Source organism: Cervus elaphus, chromosome 22 (assembly GCF_910594005.1).
Source record: "Cervus elaphus chromosome 22, mCerEla1.1, whole genome shotgun sequence".
In the NCBI taxonomy this organism is placed as follows: domain Eukaryota; kingdom Metazoa; phylum Chordata; class Mammalia; order Artiodactyla; family Cervidae; genus Cervus; species Cervus elaphus.
This window is the reverse complement of record NC_057836.1, coordinates 11,152,714-11,179,762: the sequence shown is the minus strand read 5'-3', so window position 1 is coordinate 11,179,762 and position 27,049 is coordinate 11,152,714. Positions and strand designations below refer to the sequence as shown.

The 27,049-nt window shown below is 57.7% G+C and overlaps 2 protein-coding genes across 2 annotated transcripts; one reads left to right on the top strand and one right to left on the bottom strand.

The window, feature by feature from the left end:
- Positions 1–1,509: 1,509 nt before the first annotated feature.
- Positions 1,510–19,273, top strand: IL17RA (interleukin 17 receptor A). The gene is made up of 13 exons (XM_043881683.1): positions 1,510–1,827; positions 8,197–8,221; positions 8,800–8,946; positions 9,636–9,748; positions 10,863–10,989; positions 12,625–12,672; positions 12,818–12,981; positions 13,645–13,728; positions 13,980–14,064; positions 14,731–14,742; positions 15,015–15,116; positions 16,185–16,226; positions 16,741–19,273. The coding sequence occupies exons 1-13, from the start codon at positions 1,678–1,680 to the stop codon at positions 18,132–18,134; spliced, it is 2,493 nt and encodes an 830-aa protein (XP_043737618.1). The 5' UTR covers positions 1,510–1,677; the 3' UTR covers positions 18,135–19,273.
- Positions 19,274–22,232: 2,959 nt separating this feature from the next.
- TMEM121B (transmembrane protein 121B) lies at positions 22,233–26,287 on the bottom strand. Its single transcript, XM_043882540.1, is given in 2 exon segments — positions 22,233–25,544; positions 25,546–26,287. Coding segments are annotated over 2 exon segments (1,515 nt in total). The 5' UTR covers positions 26,253–26,287; the 3' UTR covers positions 22,233–24,736.
- Positions 26,288–27,049: the final 762 nt, after the last annotated feature.

Here is a 27,049-nt window from a genome sequence, read left to right as displayed (position 1 = left end):
ACACAGCACACGATGGAGACATAGGTAGAGAACAGGCCTGTGGACACAGCGGGGTCGGGGGGAAGGTGAGAAGTATCACTGTATCATATACACTACCGTATGCAAAATAGCCAGCTAGTGGGAAGTTGCTGCATGACACGGAAGCTCGGTCTGGTGTCTGTGACCACCAAGAGGGGTGGGAGGGAGGCTCAGATGTATATCTATGGCTAATCCACACTGCTATATGGCAGACACCAACACAACATTGTAAATCCTCCAATTAAAAGTAATTTTTTAAAAGTGCTGTCCTTGCATTATTTTCACCACTTACTCCTGATCATTGTCACCGTGAAACGATGGCCTCCTGGCTGTTGACCAGTCCTTTCAGCTCCTGGCTGTCCCAGCCTCTCCACAGGCAGCTCACGGGCAACCCAGAAAGGGCTGAACAACCCCAAGTCCAGGTCTTTCATAGCCTAACCTTGTCAGTGACATCCTATTTTTTTTGGCTCATCCTATTATATTCTGTTGTTGAGAACAGGTCACTGGGCCCAGCACACACTCAATGGGGGGGGGGGGGGGGGCACAGCAGGGGCAAACACCAGGAGGTGGGATGGGGTGGGGGCATCTAGGAAGCTGCCCACAGACATGAAATTTTAGTGATTATATCCTCTATATCTATTTACACTTAGGATGAAAATTTTCCAGAGTCATATTTAAAAATGTATGGGAGGATGGATAGTTTTCCAAAATTCTTCTTAAATAAACAAGTAAAAGGTTTGGAGACCACGGAGCTCCAGGCCTAAAGCAGCCGTGTCCTGTCGCCAGCGGGGGTCAGGTGGTCGCCAGGGATCCGCCAGCAGCTGGCAAAGGGCCAGTGCCTTGGACCAGGAGAAGATCCACCGCCTCAGACCTGGAGGTCTATCTACAGTCGGTGGGATCTGGGTGGGGGTTGTCCGAGGCCAGCAGAGGCGTTCAGGGTTGTCAGGAAAGGGAATGTGGACGACGGTTGTCTCAGGATGAAGAAAGGACACCTTCTGCGGACTCTCAGCAGCAGACTTGGAGCGGGTCTCTAGCGAACACGCATCGCTGCGGACACAGGAGGCCAAGGGCCCCCACCTGGTCTGGGACCCCCGTGCAGTCGGAGCGCGGAGCGGTCCCGGCCTGGAGAAGGGGGAGGAAAAGCCAGGAAAGCAATCCAGGGAGAAGGTGCGGGTACAAACAGAGGGAACTGAGAAAAAGAACTTCCTCTGACAGAGAAGAAGAAGAGTAAGACCGGAGGAGAGAGCAAGGGGCAGATATTAAAATAGTTTTACGGCCTGACGATAAGAGCGGAGATGGAATATAGGAGTCGGACGAGGCGGAGCGCAGGAGACGCCGGACGAGGGTTCAGGGAGCAGGCGGGGCGGGAGGAGCGCGGGGAGGATCCAGGGAGGAGCGCAAGGAGGAGCCCGGGAGGAGCCGGGGAGGAGTTGGGGCGGAGCGCGGGGAGGAGCGCGCACCTGGGACGCACGTCGGGGAGGGACATGCGGAAGGACTGTCCCGGCCGAGACCTCCCCTCTGCTAGGCCCGCCCCGGGAAGGGCTAGAAGCCGGAAGCAGGCGCGGGAGAACGACTCGGAACTCAGCCGAGGGGATCCCCGGGGCGCGCCCTTGCTGCGCCCCCAGCCCGGCCGCGAGCCCTCCGCTAAGGGCCGGGGCCATGGGGGCTCCGCGCCGCCGGCCGCGCGTGTTCCCCGGGTCCCCGCCGGGGCCGTCGCTCCTACTCTTCCTCCTGCTCCTGCGCCCGCCGGGCCTCGGTCTCGCCTCCCCGAGGCTCTTGGACCACCCGGCGCCTGTGTGTTCCCAGGAGGTGAGATCGGACGCGTCCCGGGGGGTGGGGGTGGAGGGTAGGGGTAGCCGAGGATGCTGTCGGTCGGGCAGGCGACCAGGGGCCGGGGCCGGAGTCGCGGGGTTTCGGGGGTTCGGAGGCTTGGGCACAAGAGCGGGCCTCCCTGGGCAGGACACGCGGAGCGTCAGGAGTTGCGCTGCGAGCCAGGGAAGAGACGGAGTTTGCTGGGAAAGATCGCGCAGCGCGGGTTGCACAACCTGGGCAGGAGTCCCGGCGGCGCCTCCGGGGGGAGCCCGAAACTCGGGGAAGGACTTGGGGGAGGCGCGCCGGCCGGAGGCAGGGCCTAAGGAGGGCGAGGCGGGACCGGACCCGGTGCCAACCCCGGGAGACCACCCCTCCTCCCCCCGAGCCGGCGCCCAGGGTACCCCGCGGCCACAGCGTCTGGCGCACGAGCCCGGGGTCTGTGGGGCAGCTTCCGGGGAGAGTTGTAAGGGCAGCCCGATGACCCCTCCGGGCGAGCGCTGGGCACCGCGCAGACCTTCCAGAGGGCGCCCCCTCCGGCCGCCACTGCCCGCCCGCGTCTAGAGTCCCGCGGGGCCGTAGGCACCCGTCAGTTGCCCGCTGTGCCCACAGGAAGCGACTCGCCCACGCCCACCGCTGGGTAGTGGCCTTGGGGTGGAGGCCCGTCTTAAGGGAAAAGAGACAGATGGTGCTGGCCGCGCGCTGCCCTCTCCCGCCGCTCCTCGGCCCCCTCCCCTTCACCTCTGACCCTAAGAAATGACATTCCTTATCTGAGTCAGAGGATGTGGAACAACCAAAAGGGTATTTCTCCCTATCTAATGTTGCAAAGGATTCATAAGAGGGTGAAAGGTCAGTGACTGTTTAGCAGAATCTCTCTTTTAAAAAAAAAAGCATGAATGATGTTGGGAAAGGTCCTTGTGACCCCCTACTCCTGGGCAGAGCAGGGGACCCGCTCAGCAGGTCCTACTTGGGGACTCTGCTGTCTGGGACTCAGTTCATTTTTAGATGGCCTTTTGCTGGCCACCTGCAAAATACAAGGTCCTGAAACAACACAGACACACCCGCTGATAACCGGATGTTGGGGCAGTAAATCACAGAAGTCAGCCAGGAGCGATGGAGTTCCAGGGAACAGAGAAGCTCCTGATGCCCAGGTGCCCTTCCTGCAGAGAGGGCACTTGGGCAGCCCTCCAAGAAAGAGTCTGGAGCATTCCAAGAGGGGGAGGCCAAGGCCCGAGGGTGGGCCGGATGAAGAGTGGGAGGTCTGTGTGGCAGGAAAGTGGGAGAAGCAGCTACAAATGAGGGAGGGTCTCCACTGAGCTGGGCTGAAAGGGCTTGGCCTCAGTTGCTCACCCGGAGAAGGGGCTTGGCTTAATGTGGGGGAGGGGGCTGGAGAGGGACCCTGGGCAGTTTGTCTACACCTGCCAGGCTCTGCCTTCCCTCTGCCTCCTGTACATCTGGCCAGAGAACAGCACCCCACTGCCAGCTGGCTCCCCTGAAAAGAGAGGGGTTAGGCCCCCCAGATTTCTGTCCCTTCACTGGCGCTTCCATGGATGGAGCACCACTTAGTGACTTGACCTCAGAGGACCTGGCTTCGCAGCCTGACTTCACCACCTACAGCCCAGTGCCATAAGCACAGGCCGTGGGGGCTGACAGATGTTTGTGGACTGAAAAGAGGAAGGGGAGGGTGAGCAGGTGAATGACAACCAGCACTGCCCAAGAAGCAGCGATGGGTGGAGAAACCAACAGCTGATGCCAGCTGCTCGGAGTTAGCCAGGGAGCTGGTGCTCCTCAGCAAAAGAAGCCCGCCCGCCACAACCTGAGAGTAGCCCCCTACTCACCACGACTGGAGAAAGCCAGCTCATAGCAACAAAGACCCGGCGCAACCAAAAATAAATAAATTAAAAAATTTTTAATATGTATTTTTTTTTAAGTGGTGAGGGGGTGATGGTACCTACCTCATAGAACTGTTGTAGATTCAATGAGATCTCCATACAAAGTGCTAATGATGCCTGGCCCAGGAGAGCTCAGGGAACACTGGCCACTACCACCTACCACCATCTTCATCATCGTGAGCGTCCCCTTCTGGGTTTCTGCAGGAGGTCTGATGTGGTGCTGTCCATAAGCTCATAAACAGTGTTCTGGTCCTGTTGTTGTTCCATCGCTCAGTCGTGTCCAACTCCAGGCTTCCCTGTCCTTCACTATCCGCCAGAGCTTGCTCAAACTCATGTCCATTGAGTCGGTGATGCCATCCAACTATCTTACCCTCTGTCATCCCCTTCTCCTGCCCTCACTCTTTCCCAGCATCAGGGTGTTTTCCCATGAGTCGGCTCTTCACATCAGGTGGCCAAAGTATTGGAGCTTCAGCCTCCAATGAGTATTCAGGACTGATTTCTTTTAGGATTGACTGGTTGGATCTCCTTGCAGTCCAAGGGACTCTTTTTTTTTTTTTTTTTTTATTAGTTGGAGGCTAATCACTTCACAACATTTCAGTGGGTTTTGTCATACATTGATATGAATCAGCCATAGAGTTACACGTATTCCCCATCCCGATCCCCCCTCCCACCTCCCTCTCCACCCGATTCCTCTGGGTCTTCCCAGTGCACCAGGCCCGAGCACTTGTCTCATGCATCCCACCTGGGCTGGTGATCTGTTTCACCATAGATAATATACATGCTGTTCTTTCGAAACATCCCGCCCTCACCTTCTCTCACAGAGTTCAAAAGTCTGTTCTGTACTTCTGTGTCTCTTTTTCTGTTTTGCATATAGGGTTATCGTTACCATCTTTTGTGTTAGTATGCTGTAATGTTCTTTATCTTTCTGGCTTACTTCACTCTGTATAATGGGCTCCAGTTTCATCCATCTCATTAGAACTGATTCAAATGGATTCTTTTTAACGGCTGAGTAATATTCCATGGTGTATATGTACCACAGCTTCCTTATCCATTCATCTGCTGATGGGCATCTAGGTTGCTTCCATGTCCTGGCTATTATAAACAGTGCTGCGATGAACATGACTCTTGAGAGTCTTCTCCAACACCACAATTGGAGAAACATCCATTCTTAAGGGCTCAGCTTTCTTTACAGTCCAACTCTCATATCTATACATGACAACTGGAAAAACCATAGCTTTGACTAGACGGACCTTTGTCAGCATAGTAATGTCTCTGCTTTTTAATATGCTGTCTACGTTGGTCATGATCATTTCATGGCTGCAGTCCCATCTGCAGTGATTTTGGAGCCCAAAAAAATGAAGTCTCTCACTGTTTCCCCATCTATTTGCCATGAAGTGATGGGACTGGATGCCATGATCTTTGTTTTCTGAATGCTGAGCTTTAAGTCAACATTTTCACTCTGTTCTTTCACTTTCATCAAGAGGCTCTTTAGTTCTTCTTCAGTTCAGTTCAGTTCAGTTCAGTCGCTCAGTCGTGTCTGACTCTTTGCAACCCCATGAATCATAGCACACCAGGCCTCCCTGTCCATCACCAGCTCCTGCAGTTTACCCAAACTCATGTCCATTGAGTCAGTGATGCCATCCAGCCATCTCATCCTCTGTCGTCCCTTTCTCCTCCTGCCCCCAATCCTTCCCAGCATCAGGGTCTTTTCCAATGAGTCAACTCTTCGCATGAGGTGGCCAAAGTATTGAAGTTTCAGCTTCAACATCAGTCCTTGCAGTGAACACCCAGGACTGATCTCCTTTAGGATGGACTGGTTGGATCTCCTTGCAGTCCAAGGGACTCTCAAGAGTCTTCTCCAACACCACAGTTCAAAAGCATCCATTCTTCAGCACTCAGCTTTCTTCACAGTCCAACTCTCACATCCATACATGACCACTGGAAAAACCATAGCCTTGACTAGGCGGACTTTTGTTGGCAAAGTAATGTCTCTGCTTTTTAATATTCTGTCTAGGTTGGTCATAACTCTCCTTCCAAGGAGTAAGCGTCTTTTAATTTCTTGGCTGCAGTCACCATCTGCAGTGATTTTGGAGCCCCAAAAAATAAAGTCTGACACCGTTTCCACTGTTTCCCCATCTATTTCCCATGAAGTAATGGGACCAGATGCCGTGATCTTAGTTTTCTGAATGTTGAGCTTTAAGCCAACTTTTTCACTCTCCTCTTTCACTTTCATCAAGAGGCTTTTTGGTTCCTCTTCACTTTCTGTCATAAGGGTGGTGTCATCTGCATATCTGAGGTTATTGATATTTCTCCCAGCAATCTTGATTCCAGCTTGTGCTTCATCCAGCCCAGCATTTCTCATGATGTACTCTGCATATAAGTTAAATAATCAGGGTGACAATATACAGCCTTGACATACTCCTTTCCCAATTTGGAACCAGTCTGTTGTTCCAAGTCCAGTTCTAACTGTTGTTTCTTGACCTGCATACAGATTTTCAGGAGGTAGGTAAGGGGATCTGATATTCCTATCTCTGAGAATTTTCCAGTTTGTTGTGATCCACACAGTCAAAGGCTTTGGTCTAGTCAATAAAGCAGAATTAGATGTTTTTCTGGAACTATCTTGCTTTCTCTGTGATCCAGTGAATGTTGGCTATTTGATCTCTGGTTCCTCTGCTTTTTCTAAATCCAGTTTGAATATCTGGATGTTCATGGTTCAGGTACTGTTGAAACCTGACTTGGAGAATTTTGCTAGTGGGTGAGATGAGTGCAACTGGAAATATAGTTAATCATATTATTTCTCTTGAATTGACCCTCTAAATATTCACATATTGTTTCTCCTATTTCTCCTTATTTTTGTTCTAAATTTGGAGAAATTTCCTGAATTTTATAGCCTAGTTTTTCTATGGATTTTTTTTATTTTCAAGGTTCAATTTTTTATTTTTAACTGAAGGATAATTGCTTTACAATCTTGTGTTGGTTTCTGCCAAATATCAACATGAATCAGCATTGGTATACAGGTGTCCCCTCCCTCTTGAAACTCTCTCCCACCTTCCCCCCCCCACTCAGTTCAGTTCAGCTCAGTCACTCAGTCGTGTCTGACTCTTTGTGACCCCATGAACCGCAGCACACCAGGCCTCCCTGTCCATCACCAACTCCCGCAGTTTACCCAAACGCATGTCCATTGAGTCTGTGATGCCATCCAACCATCTCATCCTCTGTCGTCCCCTTCTCCTCCCACCCTCAATCTTTCCCAGCATCAGGGTCTTTTCAAATGAGTCAGCTCTCCGCATCAGGTGGCCAAAGTATTGGAGTTTCAGCTTCAGCATCAGTCCTTTCAATCAATATTCAGGACTGATCTCCTTTAGGATGGACTGGTTTGATCTCCTTGCAGTCCAAGGGACTCTCAAGAGTCTTTTCCAACACCACAGTTCAAAAGCATCAATTCTTCGGCACTCAGCTTTCTTTATAGTCCAACTCTCACATCCATATATGACTGCTGGAAAAGCCATAGCTTTGACTAGATGGACCTTTCTTGGCAGAGTAATGTCTCTGCTTTTTAATATGCTGTCTAGGTTGGTCATAGCTTTTCTTCCAAGGAGCAAGCGTCTTTTAATTTCTTGGCTGCAGTCACCATCTGCAGTCATTTTGGAGCCCCAAAAAATAAAGTCTGACACTGTTTCCACTGTTTCCCCATCTATTTCCCATGAAGTGATGGGACCGGATGCCATGATCTTAGTTTTCTGAATGTTGAGTTTTAAGCTAACTTTTTCACTCTCCTCTTTCACTTTCATCAAGAGGCTCTTTAGTTCTTCTTCACTTTGAAGGTTCGTTTTTATTTCTGCTTGTTCATTTTTCCATAGTACCCTGTCCCTGTCATATGAATACAGTGTCCTCTCTTATTTCTTTGAGACAGTTGTAATTTTAATTTATCCTGCTCCCAGCATCATCATATTTCCTCCAAGAGCATTCTTTTAAGTTGAAGATTTTTTTTAACCTATCTTCATACAAATCTGGTACTGGTTGGTTGTCTGAAAATATTCAAGCCTGAGGTTCTAAAAGCTGATTGGATGCCCTGTGGAACAGGGTGTGTGGATTAATGCTGGACTTACCATAGAGGTCAGGCTGGTGGTGACCGTGGCCTCCCAGATGTGGAAATCTGGAGGTCTTGTCTCTGGCTTGGCTGCCAGCATCCTGAGCTCAGGGCAGGAAACGAGGTTCAGATGACGCCCAGCTCCTAAAGCCACTGAGAAAACAACAGTTCCTTTTGCCATGTATTGTGCCCACTTCTCGCCCGGCATCTCCTCAGTTGTCAGGAGAGCAAAGTAAGCGGGGAATATGGTCCCCCAAGGAGTGGCCCCAAAAGTGAGAGGGAAGGTGCCTGTGTTTCAATTTTGAGTGTGCACCCGGGGACACCGAAGCCCGGCTGGCAGATCTGAGTTCTTTCTCAGCTGTAATTACCTGCTTCTCTATTCCGCAGGGGCTGAACTGCACAGTCAAGAACAGTAAGTCATGTTTTTTCCTTTTCTTGAGTTGCCCTGATGCGGCGCTGACCCCATACTGAGTTGACAAGGGACCCAGTCCCCAGTGGGAGGAGCCCTAAGACTCGGGGCTGTTCCTGTCATCAGGGTTTTGGAAGAATTCTCTGGGGCGCTGCAGTACGACCTGGCGAGTCTGCAGTATGACCCTTTAGCCAGAGCTATCACCCGGCAGTGTGCAATACCTGGTGTGGGATCTTGTTTTGTGTTTTAATTCAAGGAGGAGGCACACCGTTCAGAAGTCCGTGCTCATTAGGGACCCAACACATAAAAACAGAGCAACTCTTACAACTGCCCCCTGTCTCCTGCCCACTTCCAACCACTGCTTCATCTCAAAGCCACAGGCGTGCTTTGTCATCTCTCCTGTAATGTCAGAGCTTTGCCATGACCCCCGAAGGGCATCAAGAGAGCTGTGAGCCCAGTTTTGGTCTTGGGGTCACGGCCTGACTGTGAAGACTCCTGGACCCCGCCAGGCATCCTCTTTGGGCTGCATCTCTGTCCCTCAGAGCCCACAAGCCTCTGATTTCTGCCTCTCCTGCTCCCAGGTACCTGCCTGGACGACAGCTGGATCCATCCTCGGAACCTCACCCCCTCATCCCCCAAAAACGTGCAGACCCAGCTGCACTTCGCCAGCACGCAGCAAGGACACCTGCTTCCCGTGGTTCACATCGAGTGGACACTGCAGACCGATGGTGAGTGGGCGTTCCGGGTGCTGCCCACCTCTGGGTGGGTCCACAGACTGGGCCTCCCAGCCCTCCCACCAGACTCAGAATTGGGCTCCCGGCCCTGTGCTCAGACATAAGGGCCAGTTCAGAGAAAGGACCCGTCAGTTCAGACAGTGAGTCCTTTTTCAGAGTTCTAGATGTTAACCCACCATCCTCCACGGAAGGCCTTTCTTCAGCCCCAAATCTTCATCACCCTGGAAAACATGTCTGATCATGAACCGTCTGACTGCAGGCTGGCCCTTCTGACAGCACCCCACCCCACCCCAGCCTCTTGGGGGTGGAGCTGTGTGCACTCCTGGGAAAAGTGGGTGATGAGGGTGCCCAGGCCTGTGGATGGCCGGGTGAGTCCCTTGCTGAGGCTCCTGCTACGTCCTCAAGGTCGAGGACCCCCCTCTGACACCCACAGTCAGTGTCCCCAGCAGCCTAGCCACAAATTTGCAAAGCTTTCACTTTTGGCCCAGGGTAAAACATCCTCGTCCCTCTCTAGCAAGGGGTAGCTGCCCAGAGGCAGCAGCTAACCCAGCCCAGAGGGAGCTGGAAGGAGCAGGAAGCAGGGGATAGACGGCACGCATAGCGGACAGGAAATGACCCCCCCACCCCCCGGCAGCTAGCCATCCTTGGTCTCACCTGTGCTCCTCTCCTCCCTCGACCCCCAGCCAGCGTCCTCTACCTGGAGGGGGCGGAGCTGTCCATCCTGCAGCTGAACACCAACGAGCGTCTGTGTGTCAGGTTTGAGTTTCTGACCACACTGAGGCATCATTACAAGCGGGTAAGAGTCCCACCAGGGTGGGCGGTGGTGACTGTGGGGAGTGGTGTGCGCACACATACCTACATGCACACACACGCATGCACCCCGCTCTTCCGCCCAATCTCATGTCACGGCTTGTTTTTGGGAAGGCGGCTTCCTTGGCCAGCGTCTGCCATCGGCCAGGGTCTCCTCCAGGAGGAGGGGCTCTGCCCAGTGCGGAGCAGCCATGGTTTCCAGCGCAGTTTCTGGTCCTTCTACTGCTCAGAGCCAGAATGGGTTCGTGTTTAGCTTGGTCAAAGCGCTGATTCCCAGTGTGTAGTCCCAAGCCCGGCAGCAACACCTGGGGATTGCTAGAAATGCAGGTTCCAGGTACCCCCCCAGACCTCCTGAACCAGAGGCTGGAGTGTTCAAATGGCAGCAGTTGGTGGTGACAAGCCGTCCAGCTGATCCTGACGCAGGCTCATCTCAATTCTGCCGATTTATGACTGAGAAGTGGCCACAGGCAGAGCTCCCAGTAACACAAGCAGCAAAGACAGATCCCCTGTCCTGTGTTTAGTGAGGATGGGACCCCCAAACTACTGCTGGGAGGATGGAGAGGACCAGGGACCCAAAGCGGTCCACCAGGGAAGCTGGAGTCAGTGCATCTCAGAAAAAATTTGAGCGACAAACTTTTTTGTTTGTTGGCCAGAAAAAGTTTGAGCAACAACGACGCTGTCAGGCCCAGGGGGTGGACGGGCGACCTTGTAGCCTCCCACTGTATATTCATGCTCCAGAGACCCTGCTTTCCCTTCCACGGGGCAGAGCCACGTAACAAGTGGTCTTTAGCTGCCCCTGGGTCCCAGCAGCCTGCAGCCCTGGAGTTGGAGAGGGCTGATGGGGGAGGGGTACCTTCAACCTCCCCCACATTCTCTTGCCTTTGGCCCTGCTGTCTCCTGATGAGGCCAGAGCCAGGTGTTTTTAAACAGGCAGGAAGACCAGAAGAAATACAGAACAGGGTCACAATGCCTCTGACTTGGGAGCTTGCGCCATGGTTGTTCTCTCCCTGTGTTGATGGATCCTTCAGGGGCAGGTGGAGAGATCTTTGGGCTCAGGTAAGAGCTGTGACCGTTTGACCTCCCCTCCTCCTGTCTCCTAGTGGCGATTTGCCTTCAACCACTTCGTGGTAGAACCCGGAGAGGAGTACGAGGTGACCGTCCACCACCTGCCTAAGCCCATCCCTGACGGGGACCCAAACCACCAATCCAGAAACTTCCTGGTGCCCGGTAAGAGCACCCCCCAGCCTGCCCTTCACCTCTCGCTCTGTGGTCAGCCTGTGGAACCCACGGGACAAACAGGTACAGGAGCGGGGCTCCTTGGTGATGGGCTGCAACCTCCACTCCCTAAGGTGGAGTCCATTCTCTGTGGCACCAACTTAGTGTTGGCCCAAGACCCCAGCAGTTTTATGGGAACCGAGTCCTTCATCTGGCATTTCCTGCCCAGAAAGTGTCGGGAAGACAGTCCTCTCCTGAGAGAGCTGTGGCCTCACTCCCCACCCCATCCCGGCCCTGGCTCCTCACTCTTGCCATGTCCCACCTGCATGTATCTGGCACCAGTCCCTCTTCCCCTGCTCCCTCCTCCTGAGAGGCTTGCCAGGCTCATCTTCCAAAACAGCATTTGATGCATCTGCACCTCCGGGTTCATCTCTGTCCTCCCCGGAGTCTCTGCCACAGTCCGCCTTTCTCATTGTCTGGAGCCAAGAGCACCTGAATGCCCAGCCCCTGGAGGACATGGCCTGGGCCTTACACCAACCTGGACAGCCTCCAGACCTTTGTGAATGGCCCTGTGTGTGGGAGGCGATTGGGAAATGCTTGCTGAGGCCATCCACATTGCTGGAGCACCCCTTGCACACACAAAACATGCACACACATGCACCCATGTATACACAGATATGTACATGTGCATGAAATTCACTCACGTACACACATGCACACAGACGTGTGTGTGTGTGCGCGCGCATGTGCACACACATGTGCATGCATGTTCTGCTCACCCAGCTTTGTTTCCCCTTTTATGTCACTCCCCATTCCTAACATGCCAGCATCTTGACATAGTCGTGACATGATATCACAGTTTCCTTCTATGGTCCCTCCAGCTGGAATGGCATCCCCGGAGGGCAGGGACTTTGTCTCACTCCTGGCTATATCTCCCAGGCCTCACACAGCACCTGGCATGTACTGGGGGCTCCATAAGTATTTGTCAAATGAATGACACTCCCGGATGCCCCTCCTAGCCCCCCATCCCTAAAGCGGACTGACTCAGCCCCTGTCGCTCACAGTGATTCACGCCTGTCATGTCTTCTTAAACCAATAAAAATGCTGCAGTCAAGGAAATGGGGGGCCAAGAAGCCGTCTCCGGGGGAGCGGTCCTCACAGGGTCCCTGGGTGGGCAGGGCCATGGAATCACCTGGGAACTTGTCAGAAATGCAGCTTCCCAGGCCCACTCCAGATGGGGCTGAACCCAAGAATCCCATGAGCACATGTGGAAGTTGGGGAAACGTCACCATTTGCCGAGAGGGACAAAGCCCATCTCCCCTGAAGGGCAGAAGCAGGTCCAGGGAGGGAGCCCCCAGAGAGGGGGAACAGGAGTAGACCAGGACCCCTCAGTCCCAGAGCAAGTCTAGGGAGGGGGCTTCTGCCTGGATCTGGAAGTTTCTGGAGGGATGAGTGGTGAGATGGCCAGGGACGCCCCAGGCCTAGGGCCTCTGACCCATGGCAGCGTCCATTCTGGGGCTCCTCTGAAGGGGCCACCTTTGGACAGGCTCCCAGAAAGCAGACGGTTGTTACCTCTGGCGTTGGAGGTTCTGTAAGACGAGCTCTCCAAGGCAGGGGCTGACGGTTGCACTTCTCCCCGGTCCGCAGACTGCGATGACCCCAGGATGAAGGACACCACGCCATGCGTGAGCTCAGGTAACCGTGGGGGCGACCGTGTGGGAGCTTTACTTGGGTCACACACACATGCACGCAGATACACAAGCATGCACACGTGCAAGCACACTCGGCCCCCCCCACCCCCCGGCCTCGACTCCCGGTCACATTGTGCCCCATGGGATAGGCAGCCTGTGGGACCCCAACATCACCGTGGAGACCCTCGAGGCCCACCAGCTGCGGCTGAGCTTCACCCCATGGAACGAGTCCACCAGTTACCAGGTCCTGCTGCATAGCTTCCTGCCCGCGGAGAACCAGAGCTGCTTCCGACATGTCGTCGACCTGCCCGTGGTAACTGCCCTCCCTGCCGCTTTCCTAACCCATCAGCCTGGCTCAGAGCACCCTCTCCACCCTCGAGGGCCAGGCGCTCGGGCTGGGTTTAGAGCATGTGACCTCCTTTCCTGTGTGTGCAGAAGTGAAGCTGGTGTGCAGTTGGAGAGTGGCTGGCGTGAGGGGGGTGTGTGGCTGGTGTGTAGATGATGTGTGGCTGGTGTGTGACTGGCATGTGGCTGGTGTGCAGTTGGAGTGTGGCTGGTGTACGGCTGGTGTGTGGCTGCGTGTGGCTGGTATGCAGTTGCTCTTGCAGCTGACAGGAGCACCCAGCCCTCTGTCCTCCTCTCCCCCACATTCTCCTGGTCCTCTTTCTGCTTCGTTAATTTCATGATTGCAAAGAGGATTTGAAGACTGTACAATGTGGGCATGAGGACAAGTGGGGGGGTCAAGGTAGGGAGTAAGATGGAGCCAGGGTGGGGCCGCTGCAGGACACACGCGTCTATCCCTTGATCCCCGGTGGCCCGGGCGTCTGATGCGGTCCTGGGGATGCGGTCCTGGGGATGCATTCCTGGAGACGGCCGCTCCTCCTGGAGCCGGACCTGCAGCCCTTCTCCCCAGGAAGGGGGCCCCCGGGGCGCATCCCAGCCGGGGCCGGGGCCTCACCGTCCCTCCGCCCTGCAGTCCTCACAGGAAGCCGCCCAGCAGCGCTGCCACATCACGGTCACCCTGCCGGACTCCAGCTGGTGCTGCCGGCACCATGTGCAGGTGGGGAGCAGGGTGGGCCAGGGTGGGCGAAGGGCAGGGAGGCAGCTTGGGGGTCATGCTCCCCTGGACCCAGCACCACTACCGCCTGGGGATTTCCTGCCCAGCCACCAGCCTCACCCAGGCAAGGTCCTCTGCCCCCTCCCACTGACGGGCCACCTGCCTGGCAGCCATGGAGACATCCTAGAGGGGCCGGTGGGTTCTTGGTGGGCCTGTGTCCCCCCAGCCTCTCCTCCCCACGTTCTGCCTCGCAGATCCAGCCCTTCTTCAGCAGCTGCCTCAACGACTGCCTCCGACACTCGGTGTCCGTGCCCTGCCCAGAGGTCCCGCAAACTCCAGGTGGGACTCACAGCTGCCAGGAGTCACATGGAAGGAGGGTGGGCGAAGGTCAGCAGCCCAAACTGCACTGTGACCTGGTCCAGGGGGGCAAGGGGCAGTTGTCCAGGCCTGTGTCGTGCGGCCTTAGAGAGAGACTTCAGATTGGACTCCTCGCTGACTTTCGTTAGCTGTGTGACCTTGGGAAAAGCACTGAGCCTTTCGGATCTTCAATTTCTGTGACTGGAAAATTGGGGACTCTTTATTGTCATAGTTACAGTTAACACCATGTACTGAGTGAGCAAAGTGCTCTAACATGTCTGCTTTTAGTTCTCACAAACTCTTGAGTCATGGTACTATCTGACTAGTACTGTGTACTAGGTACTACACACTATAGTACTGTGGACTGTGCATTATAGTATAGGTACTGTGTACTAAGTGCTAAGCTCTATGTGCTGGGCACTATGCACTATAGTACTATGTGCTATGTACTAAGTACTGGGTACTATGCACCATAGTATAGATCCTGTGTACTATATAGTACTAAGTATATTTTACTGTGTACTATGTACTATGCAGTAAGTATTACATACTTGGTTCTGGGTACTATATACTATGTACTAAATGTGTACTATGTACTGTGCACTATGACTGCTGACAACTGAAAGTCTATCCCTGTTCTCCTTACAGACGCTGCTGAAGGTAAGGCTGACTCCTTCAAGGCTGAGGTGCCTCAGGGGCCACGGAGAGGTCCCTGCCTAGCGTGGTGTGGGGTCAGGCTGCACAAGGAGACAGCCCAGGGGAGCAGCCCGGGGTGGGCAGTGGACGGGGCCCCAGGGCTGGCACAGCAGAGAGGACACCTGGGGTGGGCAGTGGGCAGGGCGCCAGGGCTGGCACAGCAGAGAAGACTCCCGAGGTGGGCAGTGGGCAGGGCCCCAGGGTGTCATACCACTCACACCACCCTTCCGCCACAGACCACATGCCCCTGTGGGTGTCTGCGTTCATCACAGGCCTCTCCATCCTGCTCGTGGGCTCCGTCATCCTGCTGATCCTCTGCATGACCTGGCGACTACCAGGTAAGGGCAGGGCTGCAGCCCACCTGAGGTTTCCGGTCTCCCCCTCCCTCTTCCCAGACCCTTCTCCCCGCGCCAGCCCTAAGTCTGTGCTCAGGACCCCGCACCCCCAGCCCTGCAGGCTGTTAATAAGTATCAGTCCCCCACCCCGGGCCCACTCTGGCCATGTTCCAAGCAGGAGGGAACATGGATCTCCGGGGTGGGGCTTGGCCTCTTCCTGCCCCTCCATGACCCTGCTCTGGGTGGCTGTTCCCTCTGTGACCACGATTGGTGCAGGGGAAAATCACCAAGCCAGGCGTGAGGCCTGTCGAGAGGGTCCTTCCCCAGATGGTCCCTGGGAGGGTCCAGCATCCGGGTCCTTCCAGGAGTCGGGAGGCTGTTCTTGAGCCACACATCTGACCTTTTCCTGAAGCGCCCACTCCTTAGGGCGAGGGAAGGAAGGACCTCATGGTTCTTGGGAGCAGCCCAAAGGTGGGGGTTGAAGAAGTCAGGTGCCAAATGCCCTCTTGGCCTCTGTGTGGCTCCAGGGAGTCAGCCCCACACCATGGGGTCCCTCACTGGGTCCAGGAGGGGAGGTCACCTAAGGACATTGGATCCCTGCATCACCTTCAGAATACAAAGATGCCGCAAAGGGTCTGGGGTCACCACTTCCAGAGATGTCTCGGAAGGCATGTGCCTCCTGCAAGGACAGGTCTGGGGAATGGGCTTTCCTTGAAAGGGGAGTCTGCTTGGGGGCGGCCACTCAGGTTGTAACCTCCTAGGCACCATTCTGGGGGCCCCAGCCCAGTCAGTAGTGCTGAATACTTGTGACCCAGCTGGTGGGTATGTTGGATGAGCCGGGCACTTAACCCACAGACCCATTTCACAGAGGAAGAAACCGAGCTTCAGAGACATCGGTACCTCCCCCAGGTCACACAGCAGTCATAGGAGATGCGGTCTCCCCTCCAAGGCCCAGAGCAGCTAGGAGGTGCTCCTCAGCCCCTCCCGTGGTCGGGAGACGGTCTTGTAAAACCTGTGCTGCCTGCACGGACACTTGTGGAGCAGTCCTTCTGGCCTTTCCTTTCCTTTCAGGGTTCCGTCAAGGAAAACATGAAGATGGCACCAAAGACACAGGTGGGCACTCCTGGTTTGGGCGGCCTAGCTTTAGCGGGAGGCTGTTCACATTGGCCTGGAGGAGCTCCCGGGTCAGTTCCTGTCCCTCGGGAGACGTCACCTGCTGGGGACCCACCTCTAGCCCCAGACGGAGGGACCTCAAGTAGCAGGGGGGCTGGGCTCAAGGCTAATCCCTGAACAAGAAAGGAAGGTCAGGGCCCCTGGAGAGCAGCTGTGTCCATGCCAGAGATAGGCCTTGGTGTCTTGAAGAAAAGCTAATTCTAACTAATGTGCAGGGTGCAGGCCAGGTAGGAAAGTGAGAGACACTCTTTTCCTTGAAGGCACAGGCTATTTTCCAGGCAGCCAGTGCAGCCTGGCAACTGCCTCAGGCATCTTCTGGGGTCTTAGCTGCATTTCTTGGGCTCGGGAGCCAAACTCAGCCTGTTTAATGTCCCTCACCAGCCGGCCAGGCCTGTGATGTGTGGTCAGCACTGAAACGCCTGAAACCACATCCTGGTTTCCTTATTTCCCCCAGAGATCCTGCCCACCGCCATCAGCCTGAGCCCCCCGCCCCTGAAGCCCAGGAAGGTCTGGATCGTCTACTCTGCAGACCACCCCCTCTACGTGGACGTGGTCCTCAAGTTCGCCCAGTTCCTGCTCACCGTGTGTGGCACCGAAGTGGCCCTGGACCTGCTGGAGGAGCAGGCCATCTCGGAGGTAGGAGTCATGACCTGGGTGGGGCGCCAGAAGCAGGAAGTGGCGGACAGCAACTCCAAGATCGTCGTCCTGTGCTCCCGGGGCACCCGGGCCAAGTGGCAGGCCATGCTTGGCTGGGAGGATGCCGCCGCCGTGCAGCTCCGCTGTGATCGCGGGCAGCCGGCGGGGGACCTGTTCACGGCGGCCATGAACATGATCCTGCCGGACTTCAAGAGGCCGGCCTGCTTCGGTACCTACATCGTCTGCTACTTCAGCGACATCAGCTGCGAGGCGGACGTACCAGACCTGTTCAACATCACCTCCCGCTATGCGCTCATGGACCGGTTCGAGGAGGTCTACTTCCGCATCCAGGACCTGGAGATGTTCGAGCCGGGCCGCATGCACCGCGTGGGGGCGCTAGCGGCCCAGAACTACCTGCAGAGCCCCAGCGGCCGGCAGCTCTGCGAGGCCGTGCAGCGCTTCCGCCGCTGGCAGGCCCAGCGCCCGGACTGGTTCGAACTGGAGAACCTCCGCTCGGCGGACGGCCAGGACCTCCAGTCCCTGGACGAGGAGGCCTTCGAGGAGGAGCCGCTGCCCGGAGGAGGGATCGTCCGGCAGGAGCCGCTGGTGCGGGAGCCCACTTCCCAGGACCACCTGCTGGTGGAGCTGCTCCTCGCCGGGGAAGGAGGGGGCGGCGTGGCACGGCTGGAGCCCCAACCCCGGCCCCCGGGGCAGCCGGCAGCCCCAACGCTCCAGACCATGGTGGTCCCGGTGGACAGGGCCCCTCGGGCTCAGGTAGTGGAGCCCGTCCCACAGGAGGTGGGCAGCGGCGCTGGCCGGCTGGCCCTGGTGGAGGGAGACGAGGCCTGCCCGCTGCTGGGGGGCCAGGGTCCCCGGCGGAACAGCGTCCTCTTCCTCCCCACGGGACGGCTTCCCCCCCCGCAGCAGAGCCCGAGCCTCCAGGATGTGCTCACGCCCCCCGAGGAGGAGCAGCGGCGGTCTGTGCAATCGGACCAGGGCTACATCTCCAGAAGCTCCCCGCAGCCCCCCGACGATGACGACGACGACGGGGAGGGGGTTGGGGAGGAGGACGGGGGGCAGCCGCTGTCCCCCCAGGGCCTGGAGAGCCTGCGCAGCCTCCAGCTGCTGCTCTTCTTCCAGGAGCTTAGCAAGAACCCTGGCCTTGAGCCGGAGGGGCCGCCATTCGGGGCCCTCCCCCAGCCGGGGCGGTGAGTGAGCGCGTGTGTGCATGTGTAGGCTTGCGTATGTGAGGCCGCATTTTTAAAGGTAGCCAGCTTGACTGTTGGAGAAGGAAATGGCAACCCACTCCAGTAGTCTTGCCTAGAGAATCCTGTGGACAGCGGAGCCTGGTGGGCTGCCGTCTATGGAGTCGCACAGTCAGAGACGACTGAAGAGACTTAGCATGCATGCATGCATTGGAGAAGGAAATGGCAACCCACTCCAGTATTCTTGCCTGGAGAATCCCAGGGACAGCAGAGCCTGGTGGGCTGCCATCTATGGGGTCACACAGAGTCGGACATGACTGAAGTGACTTAGCAGCAGCTTGACTGTGTCCCCTTAGCTTTTCTTCAGGTGCCCATGTGGTCACCTTCCATCCCTGAGACCCCTTGGCCGATTCCCAGGAGCTAAAGGACAGACGTCTGCCTTTCCTTCCTTCAGACTTTATCTTGGGTCCAGTATAGCCCTGACCGCCAAGGAGCTGCTCCTCTAGTGAGAGAGTCGGGGCAGCACGCAGGGTGGGGGCAAGACATGGAGGCAGAAGGGGTGCCGGTTGGGGGTGGAGGGCAGTTGGAATCCTGAGTCTGGGGCAGGAGGGCAGTGGGGCGGAGTGTAACCGAGCCTGCTGCGGAAGGTGAGCCCATAGGCCCAACTTGGGGAGGCCTGGGGGCCAGGCTGGGGTTGGGGCATCAGGCCCTGATGCTAAAGGCCGGGGCTTCTTTACCGGGATGCCCTGTTCCCTGCAGAGGAGGCTGTAGATCAGACACACCAGTCATTTTCGGAGAAAGACTGGATAGAAGTGAGTGTCTGAGCCCTGATGACCTCAGCAGGGCCCTCTTCCACTGGCCTTGGTCAGTGGGAGAGCTTTGGCCAAGGATTCTTCCAGGGTTGCGGGCTGAGCCCCTGGGCTATAGCATCCGGGCTCAAGAAGAACAAGGAGCACTCAGCCCTGTGCACACTGGGGTCGCTCTAGGTTCTCTTTGCCTGAACCCGAGTCCTCTACTGTAGCTTCAAGCACCTACAAGGAGGAGGGGGTTCTGAAATTCAAGGAGAAATCAGATACCGCGTGTACTCGTGTGCGTGTGTGAAAGTGAGCTTATTGATAAAAGAGTGAATAAATTTTTAAACTCTGATTAGAGTTCCTGGCTGTCACTTTGAGTCACATGTTATAGAGGTCGGGAGGTTCCTGGCTGCAGAGGCCTTTCTCGTGGTGAGGTTGTGCCTGGTAGCAACAGGCTGTTGAGGCCCAGGTCCTGGACAGTGCAAGGTCCACACCAGCCCCGCACAGCAAAGGACCAGGCATGGACGTGCTACAGGCTGACGTCCATGTGCCCCCCCCCCCCCGCCCCACATCCCTTGGTTGACACCTGGTCCCCAGTGTGTGATGGTGTTGGGGAGGGCTTCTGGGAGGAGGGAGGGGGGTTGTGGGGTGGGGTCCCATGGATGGGATAAGTGCCCTTGTAGGAAACGCTACAGAACACTGTCCCCTGCTGCCATGCAAGGACACTGCGAGACGGCTGTCTGTGAATCCGGAATCTCCTGGCACCCTGACCTTGGACTTCCAGCCCTGGTCTGTTTCTGCTATTGATAGTCTGCGCAGTCTCGGGTGTTCCATTCTAGCAGCCAAGCGGACAAAGTCAGAGGAGCCAAGCCTTCCCAGCCTCCAGCCTCCCGGGCACCATCCCCTGATGATGTTGGGTGGGTGTCACTGGGTGCAGATGCCCACGCAGCTTTCCAGGACAATCCCCCCACTTCCAATCATCTCATGCTCAACGTGCAGAGTGTGGTTTCCGTGGCTAGAGCCAGGTGGTGCCTGCGGCAAGGTGTCCCGGCCCTGTGGTCCCAGGCCTGGTCTTGGGAGACACTCTCCGCCTGGGCCACCTTCTCCACAGACCTCAGACTCCTGCTGTGCTGGCCCCTGAGGCCAGACGACCCAGCTGTCACTGTCCACCAGGTCCCTTTCTCGCCATAGTTGCCCTTTTTTTCCTCACGGCTTCACTGAGACACAATTCACAGCTCACACAGTTCACCACGGACCCTGTACAAGTCAAGGCTTTGGGGAGTTTGGAGTTCAGCAACCTTCAGCATAGTCAATTTTGGAACATTTTTCTTCCTCCCCAAAGAAACCCAGCTCCCCTAATCATCACTCCACAACCCCTAACATCCCATCACTGGGTGGTCACTAATCTTTCCATCAGTGGGTGTGCCTGTGTGGACACAGAGGATATAAACAGAGTCAGGAAGATCCCCAGGTAATCGACCCTTGTTCTACCCATGTCCCCGCTTCTTCCCTGGAGCCCCCAGCTTCACACTGGTCTCAGACTAGGTATTGCCCAAATGCCAAGAGCATCAGGTGTGAATAAGGCCAGGTCTCGCTTTCCATGCTATTCTGAACCACGGCTAGTGAAATAATGCCTCACCCAGAAAGGCCCTCTGATAACAAGTGTCCCCTAAGCTGTGACCCCCACGCCTCGGGCCGTCACCAAGCAGAGCGCACAGAAGGGGCTCAAGGATGCAGGAGGGCCCCTGGCCACACAACCCGTGCGGATGTCCACAGCTTTTTCTCTAGGAAAGTGAGAAACAGCTAACAGGTCCTTGGGACGTTGCAGGCCACATTGGTTCTGAACCAGCTTCTCTTTCCTGCTCAGGAAAGTCCTCGGAGGCGCTCAGGTTTTGGAGGGGCTTTTGTCCGTCACTTAAATGTCTACTCAGCAGCTCCTCTGAACGCCTGCTGTGATGGATTTTACTCATTTCCTGCTTATCTTTGCCTCGGGCAGAAGGGAAAGATGCTCACCTTCGAGACTCCAGGGATGTGTCTACCTGCCCCTGCTTTTTAGCCAGAACCAGACGACAAAGGTGGTTTCCGTCTGCAGGCTTTGCTCTCCGCTCCGCAGGAGCAGTCTCCCCTCTCAGGTAAACAAGGGAGGGGCCTTCCTGCACAGACCTGCTCAGTGAGGGCCCCGCCCAGCCCTGCCCATCAGTCAACTTCAGTTGTTCACACCTTAGTGGGAATCAGTATCCTGGCTCCTTCCTCTCCACGGCCTGAGAGGAGAGTCTGCCTGGGCCTGACTGGGGGCCTGCAGGGCTCCCAGGATGTGGCTCCTGCCCCTGCTTTTTAGCCAGACCCAGACGACAAAGGAGAATCCAAGTCCAAAGGCTGCCCCAGGCCGCTGGATGTGGTACAGACCCGATTCCCTTGCTGACTGCAGTGCAGCCTCCCGCAGGCAGCTCCATCCTTCTGGGCTCAGGAGCAGAGGAGAAGCTCCACGGAGGGGCCAGGCCCCACGCTCAGTCGACCCCAGGCCTCTGGCTGCAGGACTAGAGCCTCCCGACACGACCTTCCCTCTTGAGCAGCTCAGCCATGAGAAACATAGATTGGTTATCTTACCGCATTTAGGGAGACACGAAGACATGGTCTTTGCTGCCCTGTGACTATTGTACTTGTTACGATCGTCCATGTCTTGAGGGAAGGACCGTCTCGGCACATGTCACCCCATTCTCACCTTATAGGCGCTCCTGTCCTGTAAGTAGGGAAGATCCCGCAGGCCAGGTGGGCCTGAGAGGGCGTGGGCAGAGCTGCCTGGGCTTCGAGGCTTGAACAGCTCCAGCCTTCTCTGTGCAGAACTGCGACCATTGTCTTTTTTCTGCACAGACCTGGTGTCCCCTCAGACCGCCCAGCTCTCTATGCTACAAACAGACAAGCACGGCCCCTCCTCTTCCCAAAAACGACTCCTGCTTCTGGCCTGTGCCAGGAGGGCAGAGGACTTAAGAAGTTGGCTTCTCAGCCTTTTCCCCCACTGGCAAGTTCTTCTCAGAAAGAAGAAGCCAAGGACAGGAGCAGGGGCGTCACCCTCAGGCCGAGAGACAGGGGACACGGCCCCGCTGAGGAAGCCCAAGGCCACTTCCGCAAGAGCCTGCCAGCCACCTGAAAGGAAGCAGCCAAGGCGGGCCCAGAATGTGAACAGAGACCCGCAAAGTGATGACAGATGTCACAGTGACATTTAAGAGTTTAGCAGGGAAACCAGGACAGGCACGATCTTAAACCGCACAGGAAGCTTGTCACAAGTCTCAAGTATTTTTTTTTTTTTTTATTTTCAGAACAGAAGCTGGTTTTATTTTTAAAAAGAGAAGGAGAGAAAGAAAAAAAAAAACGTGATAAATGCCAGCGAGGTGCCACTTCCGTCCTCCAGGCTCCGACTGCCAGCTCTCCACTCTTCCAGAAGAAACGTGAACTCTGTAGCCGTCTGTACAGAGGGTCTGGGCCAAGCCCTTTCCAAACAGGGATGGAGTCAGAGGCCCGACCCACCCAGCGTTAGAGGCGGCAGCGCGAGTCCAACTCCAGCTTCTCCTCCGTGACCTGCACGGAGGGCGCGGGCCCGGGGACAGGAAATCCCGCCTGCTGGGCCCACCACAGCATCTCCAGCTGGCCCCCCGCACCACAGATGCCCCTAGAAAACAAGAAAAACAAAACTTCCGGGGCATCTCTTGTTGTGAGTGGGGCAAGGGAAGTAAGTAAAAGGACTCCAGAGAAACATGGCAGAAGGAAGGGGCTGAGCCCCTGAGCACAAGTAGTGGCACCGAGTGTCAGGAAGAGGACGTCTGTCCCCGGAGGAACGCGGGCCGGCAGCTGGAACCAGCCGCACCCGCAGTCTCTCGTCAGACGGGGAAGTGCAGCTCATCAGAACCCACCGCAGCCCCCCACCAGCACACCCCACAGTGGGGGGAGTGTCACTCCGCGGGGAGAAAGGGGGTGGGGCGGGGGCCAGCCTGGGCCCTCCATGGCTCAGACGCGGAGAGTAGGTAGCAGAGCAACAGCAAAGCTGGAGAAGAGGGTATGGGAACAGAGGGGCTCCCCCCCAGGGTCTGGGCCCCAGAACTCTTGCCCTCTTCAAAGGGCAAGAAGAGGGCTCCTGGGAGAGGAGAGAAGGCAAAAAAAGGAACAATTTGTTGCAAAATCCAACCAGTTGACCCTGGACCTGGTGGGCGAGGGGCTGGGAGCCCCCACACTGAGTGCAAACATTTTCCTCCCTGCCCCCGCCCCTAGAGCAGGGAGGCTCAGGACATCAGCCCCTCCTGTGTCTCTGCCTTCTGTCAACAAGCCCCCAAAACCATGAAGGGCCCCAAAACATTCTCTGGCCCCCAGCACAGAACAGAGGCCCAGGAAGCAAAAGTGGCCTGTGTGTCGCTGAAGCCAGCCTGTGAGAGTAAAGCCACTGCCCGTGACTTGGGGCACTTGGTCTGGGGTTTATTACACCACACAAAGCTGCCCAAGCACACACAGAGGGGAGATACCTACAAACTCCCCCACCCCATCCTGTCACCCGGTGCGGGAGTGGGTACCCCGGCCTCAGGACTGTGTGTGGGCAGCCCCTGCATATCAGCGGTCACTAGGGAGGGAGGCTGGGTGGGGTGGGGCTTGTCCACCCCCTCCAGGCAGTCTACCCTCTCCCTAAGGACTCCCTTGACCAGAGCAGAGGACAAAGTTCACTGCCACCCTTTCTGATCCACGCCAGGCCTCCCAGAAGAAGGGCAGGGGGTGAGAGACGGGTTTCCTACTCCGGTGGGCCCGTAGGTGGCCCAACTCATATCAATCCAGGGACCCCACTGGAGCTATTCTAAGCCAAGACCTGACCCAGCCTGCAACCGGCCTCAGGAAGGATGGGAGCTGTGGGCCCAGAGAGGGGGAGAGACGGAGGGCAGCCAGTGGCTGATCCTCCATAGACCCTGTAATAATACTGGCACCAAACCCTAGCGGGTCCAGTGGCCACGGTGAATGCGATGTCTGAGTCTTTGTCCTTATTTTTTGCAAGCAGCATCAGTGTGTGATGCGACACAAGTGGGAAGCACGGAGGTAGACACGCTCACTCACCCCAGAAAGGGTGCAGTTTGGTCCTTAGAGTATGGACCCCACCCCGCAGCTGAGAGGAGCAGGGTGGGACTGAGGAAGACCCTGGGTGAGCTTCTCCCTCAGAGGAGGGCCACTGGGCAGTCCCCAGGTGCCCAGCTCTGTCTGGGAATCAATTCATGGCCACAGATTCAGGTAGGAATGAGGAGTGTGGGTGGGGAGGACAGGGCCTCCCCAGATCTCCTGCTGATCTCAAGGGGCACAGGGTGGACACAAGGAAACAACATGCGCACACGCGTGCACACACACACACACACACACAGACTGCATCTATCATCTGGATGAAACACAACAGACACAGCCTGGGAACAGGGGACTCCGGGTCAATTTCAAGCTGTGGGACACTGGCCATCAGCCACAGCCTAAAAGCAGCTGTCCCATCCAGCCTCCTGCCTGGGTCCCCCTCCTCCACTCTCCCCTACAAGGGAGCGGAATCAGAGTGAGGTGGGAGAAGCAATAAGCAGAGGCGCCAGGCTCCTGGAGGCTGGAACTCAGAATGGGTGTGGAGAACAGAGCCAGGCGACTTTCCTCCTTCTTTCAGTAGCTGGCTCCCTCCAAGCAGTCTTGACCCAAAGGGCTCAGAGGGACGCGTTGGCCCTCAGCCCCGTTAACAGATGATCTAGGCTAGGTGAGGAAAGGTCGGAGGACAGGGAGCTGGGTTTCCCAACCCCAAAGCAAACCCCCAGACCCCTCAATTCTGGGAAGCCACAGCCAGGGTGTTGACATAGCCGTGGGCGCACCCCTCGTCCTCGGAGACGCAGTGGCTCAATTGGGGGGCTCCGGGCGCCGGCGGGGCGGAGGGCGGAGCACCGTAGCCGGACCTGGCCCGACTAGGGGACGCCGGCAGCCCCTGGTCCCAGCAGCCCTCCAGGGCCTCCAGGCCGCGGCAGCCGAGGAAGAAGAGGTTCTTGAGCATGAAGACGGAGAGCGGCTGCTGGTAGCTCAGGGCCAGCAGGCAGCGCAGCGCCAGTAAGGGCGCATCCACCAGGCAGCTGCCCAGGAGGCGCAGGAGACAGCTGCAGCCGCCCGGCCGCGAGGCCCGGGCCCGGGGCGAGGCGGCGGCGTGGAGCTCGTAGAGCCAGAGCACCGGCGAGGCGAGCGCGAGGAAGTAGACGGCGAGGAGCAGGTAGCGCAGGTGTGCGGGCAGCGGCGCGCGGCCGTCCAGCATCAGCTCCACCAGCGCGAAGCTGTCCAGCAGGTCCAGGCACGTGCCCAGGAAGCAACCGGCGGCGCGGTGCCGCTGCGGCTGCAGGAGCAGGGCGCCCGCGGAGCCGGGGGCGGCACCCGCCTCGCCGATGGCCCGCACCAGGCAGTAGAGCAGCGGCGCCGAAAGCGCCATGGTGAGGCGGAAGCCCGTAGTGCCGAAGGGCGCGCGCAGTTCGATGAGGTCCAGGATGGACGTGCCCAGGATGAGCACCACCTTGGGCGTGAAGGCGATGGAGTAGATAAGCCAGGCCAGGTAGGCGAAAGCGAACTCGCCGGCCGCCCCGACCGGCCCCGCCGGCCCCGGGCCACTCGCGCCCCCCGCGCGCGCCGCGCGCCTTGGCGCCCGCAGCCCCGGCGGGGGCGGCCGGCAGGTGCAGGGGCGCGGCGTGCGGGTGATGCGGGTGGTGGGCGTGTGCGCCGCCCCGACGGCTCCGGCTGTTCTTGGCGAAGAAGATGGCCCAGCCCGCCGCCACCACCAGGTCGGTGGCCACCCAGGAGCACCAGTACAGGTCCGTGACGGCGATGAGGTACACGTCCAGCAGGCCGCCTTGGGCCAGCAGCAGCGCCACGGACAGCGCCTGGTAGCCCCAGCGGCAGCCCGAGCCAGAGAAGCAGCCGCGGCGCCCACCCCCGCGGCCCGACCGGGCCCGGCGCCCGCAGCAACCGCAGCACGAACGGCAGGAGGGGCCGGGGCCGGGGCCGCCCGCACCCCCGACGGCCCCGGCCACGGCGCCCGCGCCCAGGTCAGCGGCGGTCATGCTGCGCGCGGAGGTGGGCGTGGAGGCGCGGGAGGCGGCGGGGGTCCCCGGGGGCTCGGCGGACACCAGCGGCCTGCTGATGCTGGCGCTCTCGTCGTCGTCCTCCCGCTCGGCGCCCGCGCTGCTGTCGCTGCCGCCGCCGGTGCCACCGCTGCTGCCCGAGCCGCTCCGGCCGCGCAGGAACCGGGGCTGCCGCCGGGCTGGGGGCGGGGCCGCGCGGGGGGCGCCGGGCGCGGGGCGCATTGTCCTCGGCTCCCTCCCGCCTCCCCGGCCGGAGCCGCGCGCCGGAGCCGAGCCCCGCGGCCGGGCGCGCGCGGTGACGGCGGCGGTGACGGCGCGCGGGGCGGCCCAGCCAAGAGCTGGGGGCGGGGCAGGGAGACCGGGATTGGATTCGGGGCTGGGAGGGGGAGATCCGGGCCGCGGGGTCGGCGGGAAGAAGGGGAGAGGCTGCTGGGCGCGGAGGTGGCGGGGAGCGGGGAGGACGCTGCCTCGGAACCCGTGGGGACGCGGGGGCGCCCCGTGGGAACGCGGGGGCGAGATGGGAGGTGATCGCGAGGTCCTACCCGCTGAACCCCTGGGCTTTAGGGACCGAGTGGCCTTGGTCTCAGTGTAGACCGTGCCTGCGAGCAACCAGGCTCGGACCTCTGCAGGCACCAGGGCAGATTTGGCCTCTGCTTGCTCCAGTGCCCTCTCCACTCTCCACTGGGCCACCCTGCCTCTCCCTAAGGCCCTTAAAAGCCACGGGAAGAGTCAGGCCATACTGATTACAAGGACCATAAACAGATATATATTTCTACATACTTATGTCCCTTGGTATGTCTACATACTTATGTCACCTGGTTCAGTGGGCACCCTGGGGGAGGTACCAATCTGCAGTGGCGGGAGCAGCTCTCTGAATACAAACGCTGGGAAGAAAGCAGCAGAAAGAAGACGGTTTGTGTGGCCCCAGCCAAGCTGGCGCTGGGTATTCTCTGAGGTTCTTAAGGCAGGAATGGGAATCAACGGGAAGAGGTAGCTGCAGAGGAAAAATAAAGAAACAC

Excerpts from the sequence above, each read along its gene's own strand:
- IL17RA (XM_043881683.1), top strand. The coding sequence starts at position 1,678 with ATGGGGGCTCCGCGCCGCCGGCCGCGCGTGTTCCCCGGGTCCCCGCCG. Across the intron at positions 1,828-8,196 it reads CGCCTGTGTGTTCCCAGGAG|GGGCTGAACTGCACAGTCAA; the intron begins GTGAGATCGGAC and ends TCTATTCCGCAG. Across the intron at positions 8,222-8,799 it reads GAACTGCACAGTCAAGAACA|GTACCTGCCTGGACGACAGC; the intron begins GTAAGTCATGTT and ends TCCTGCTCCCAG.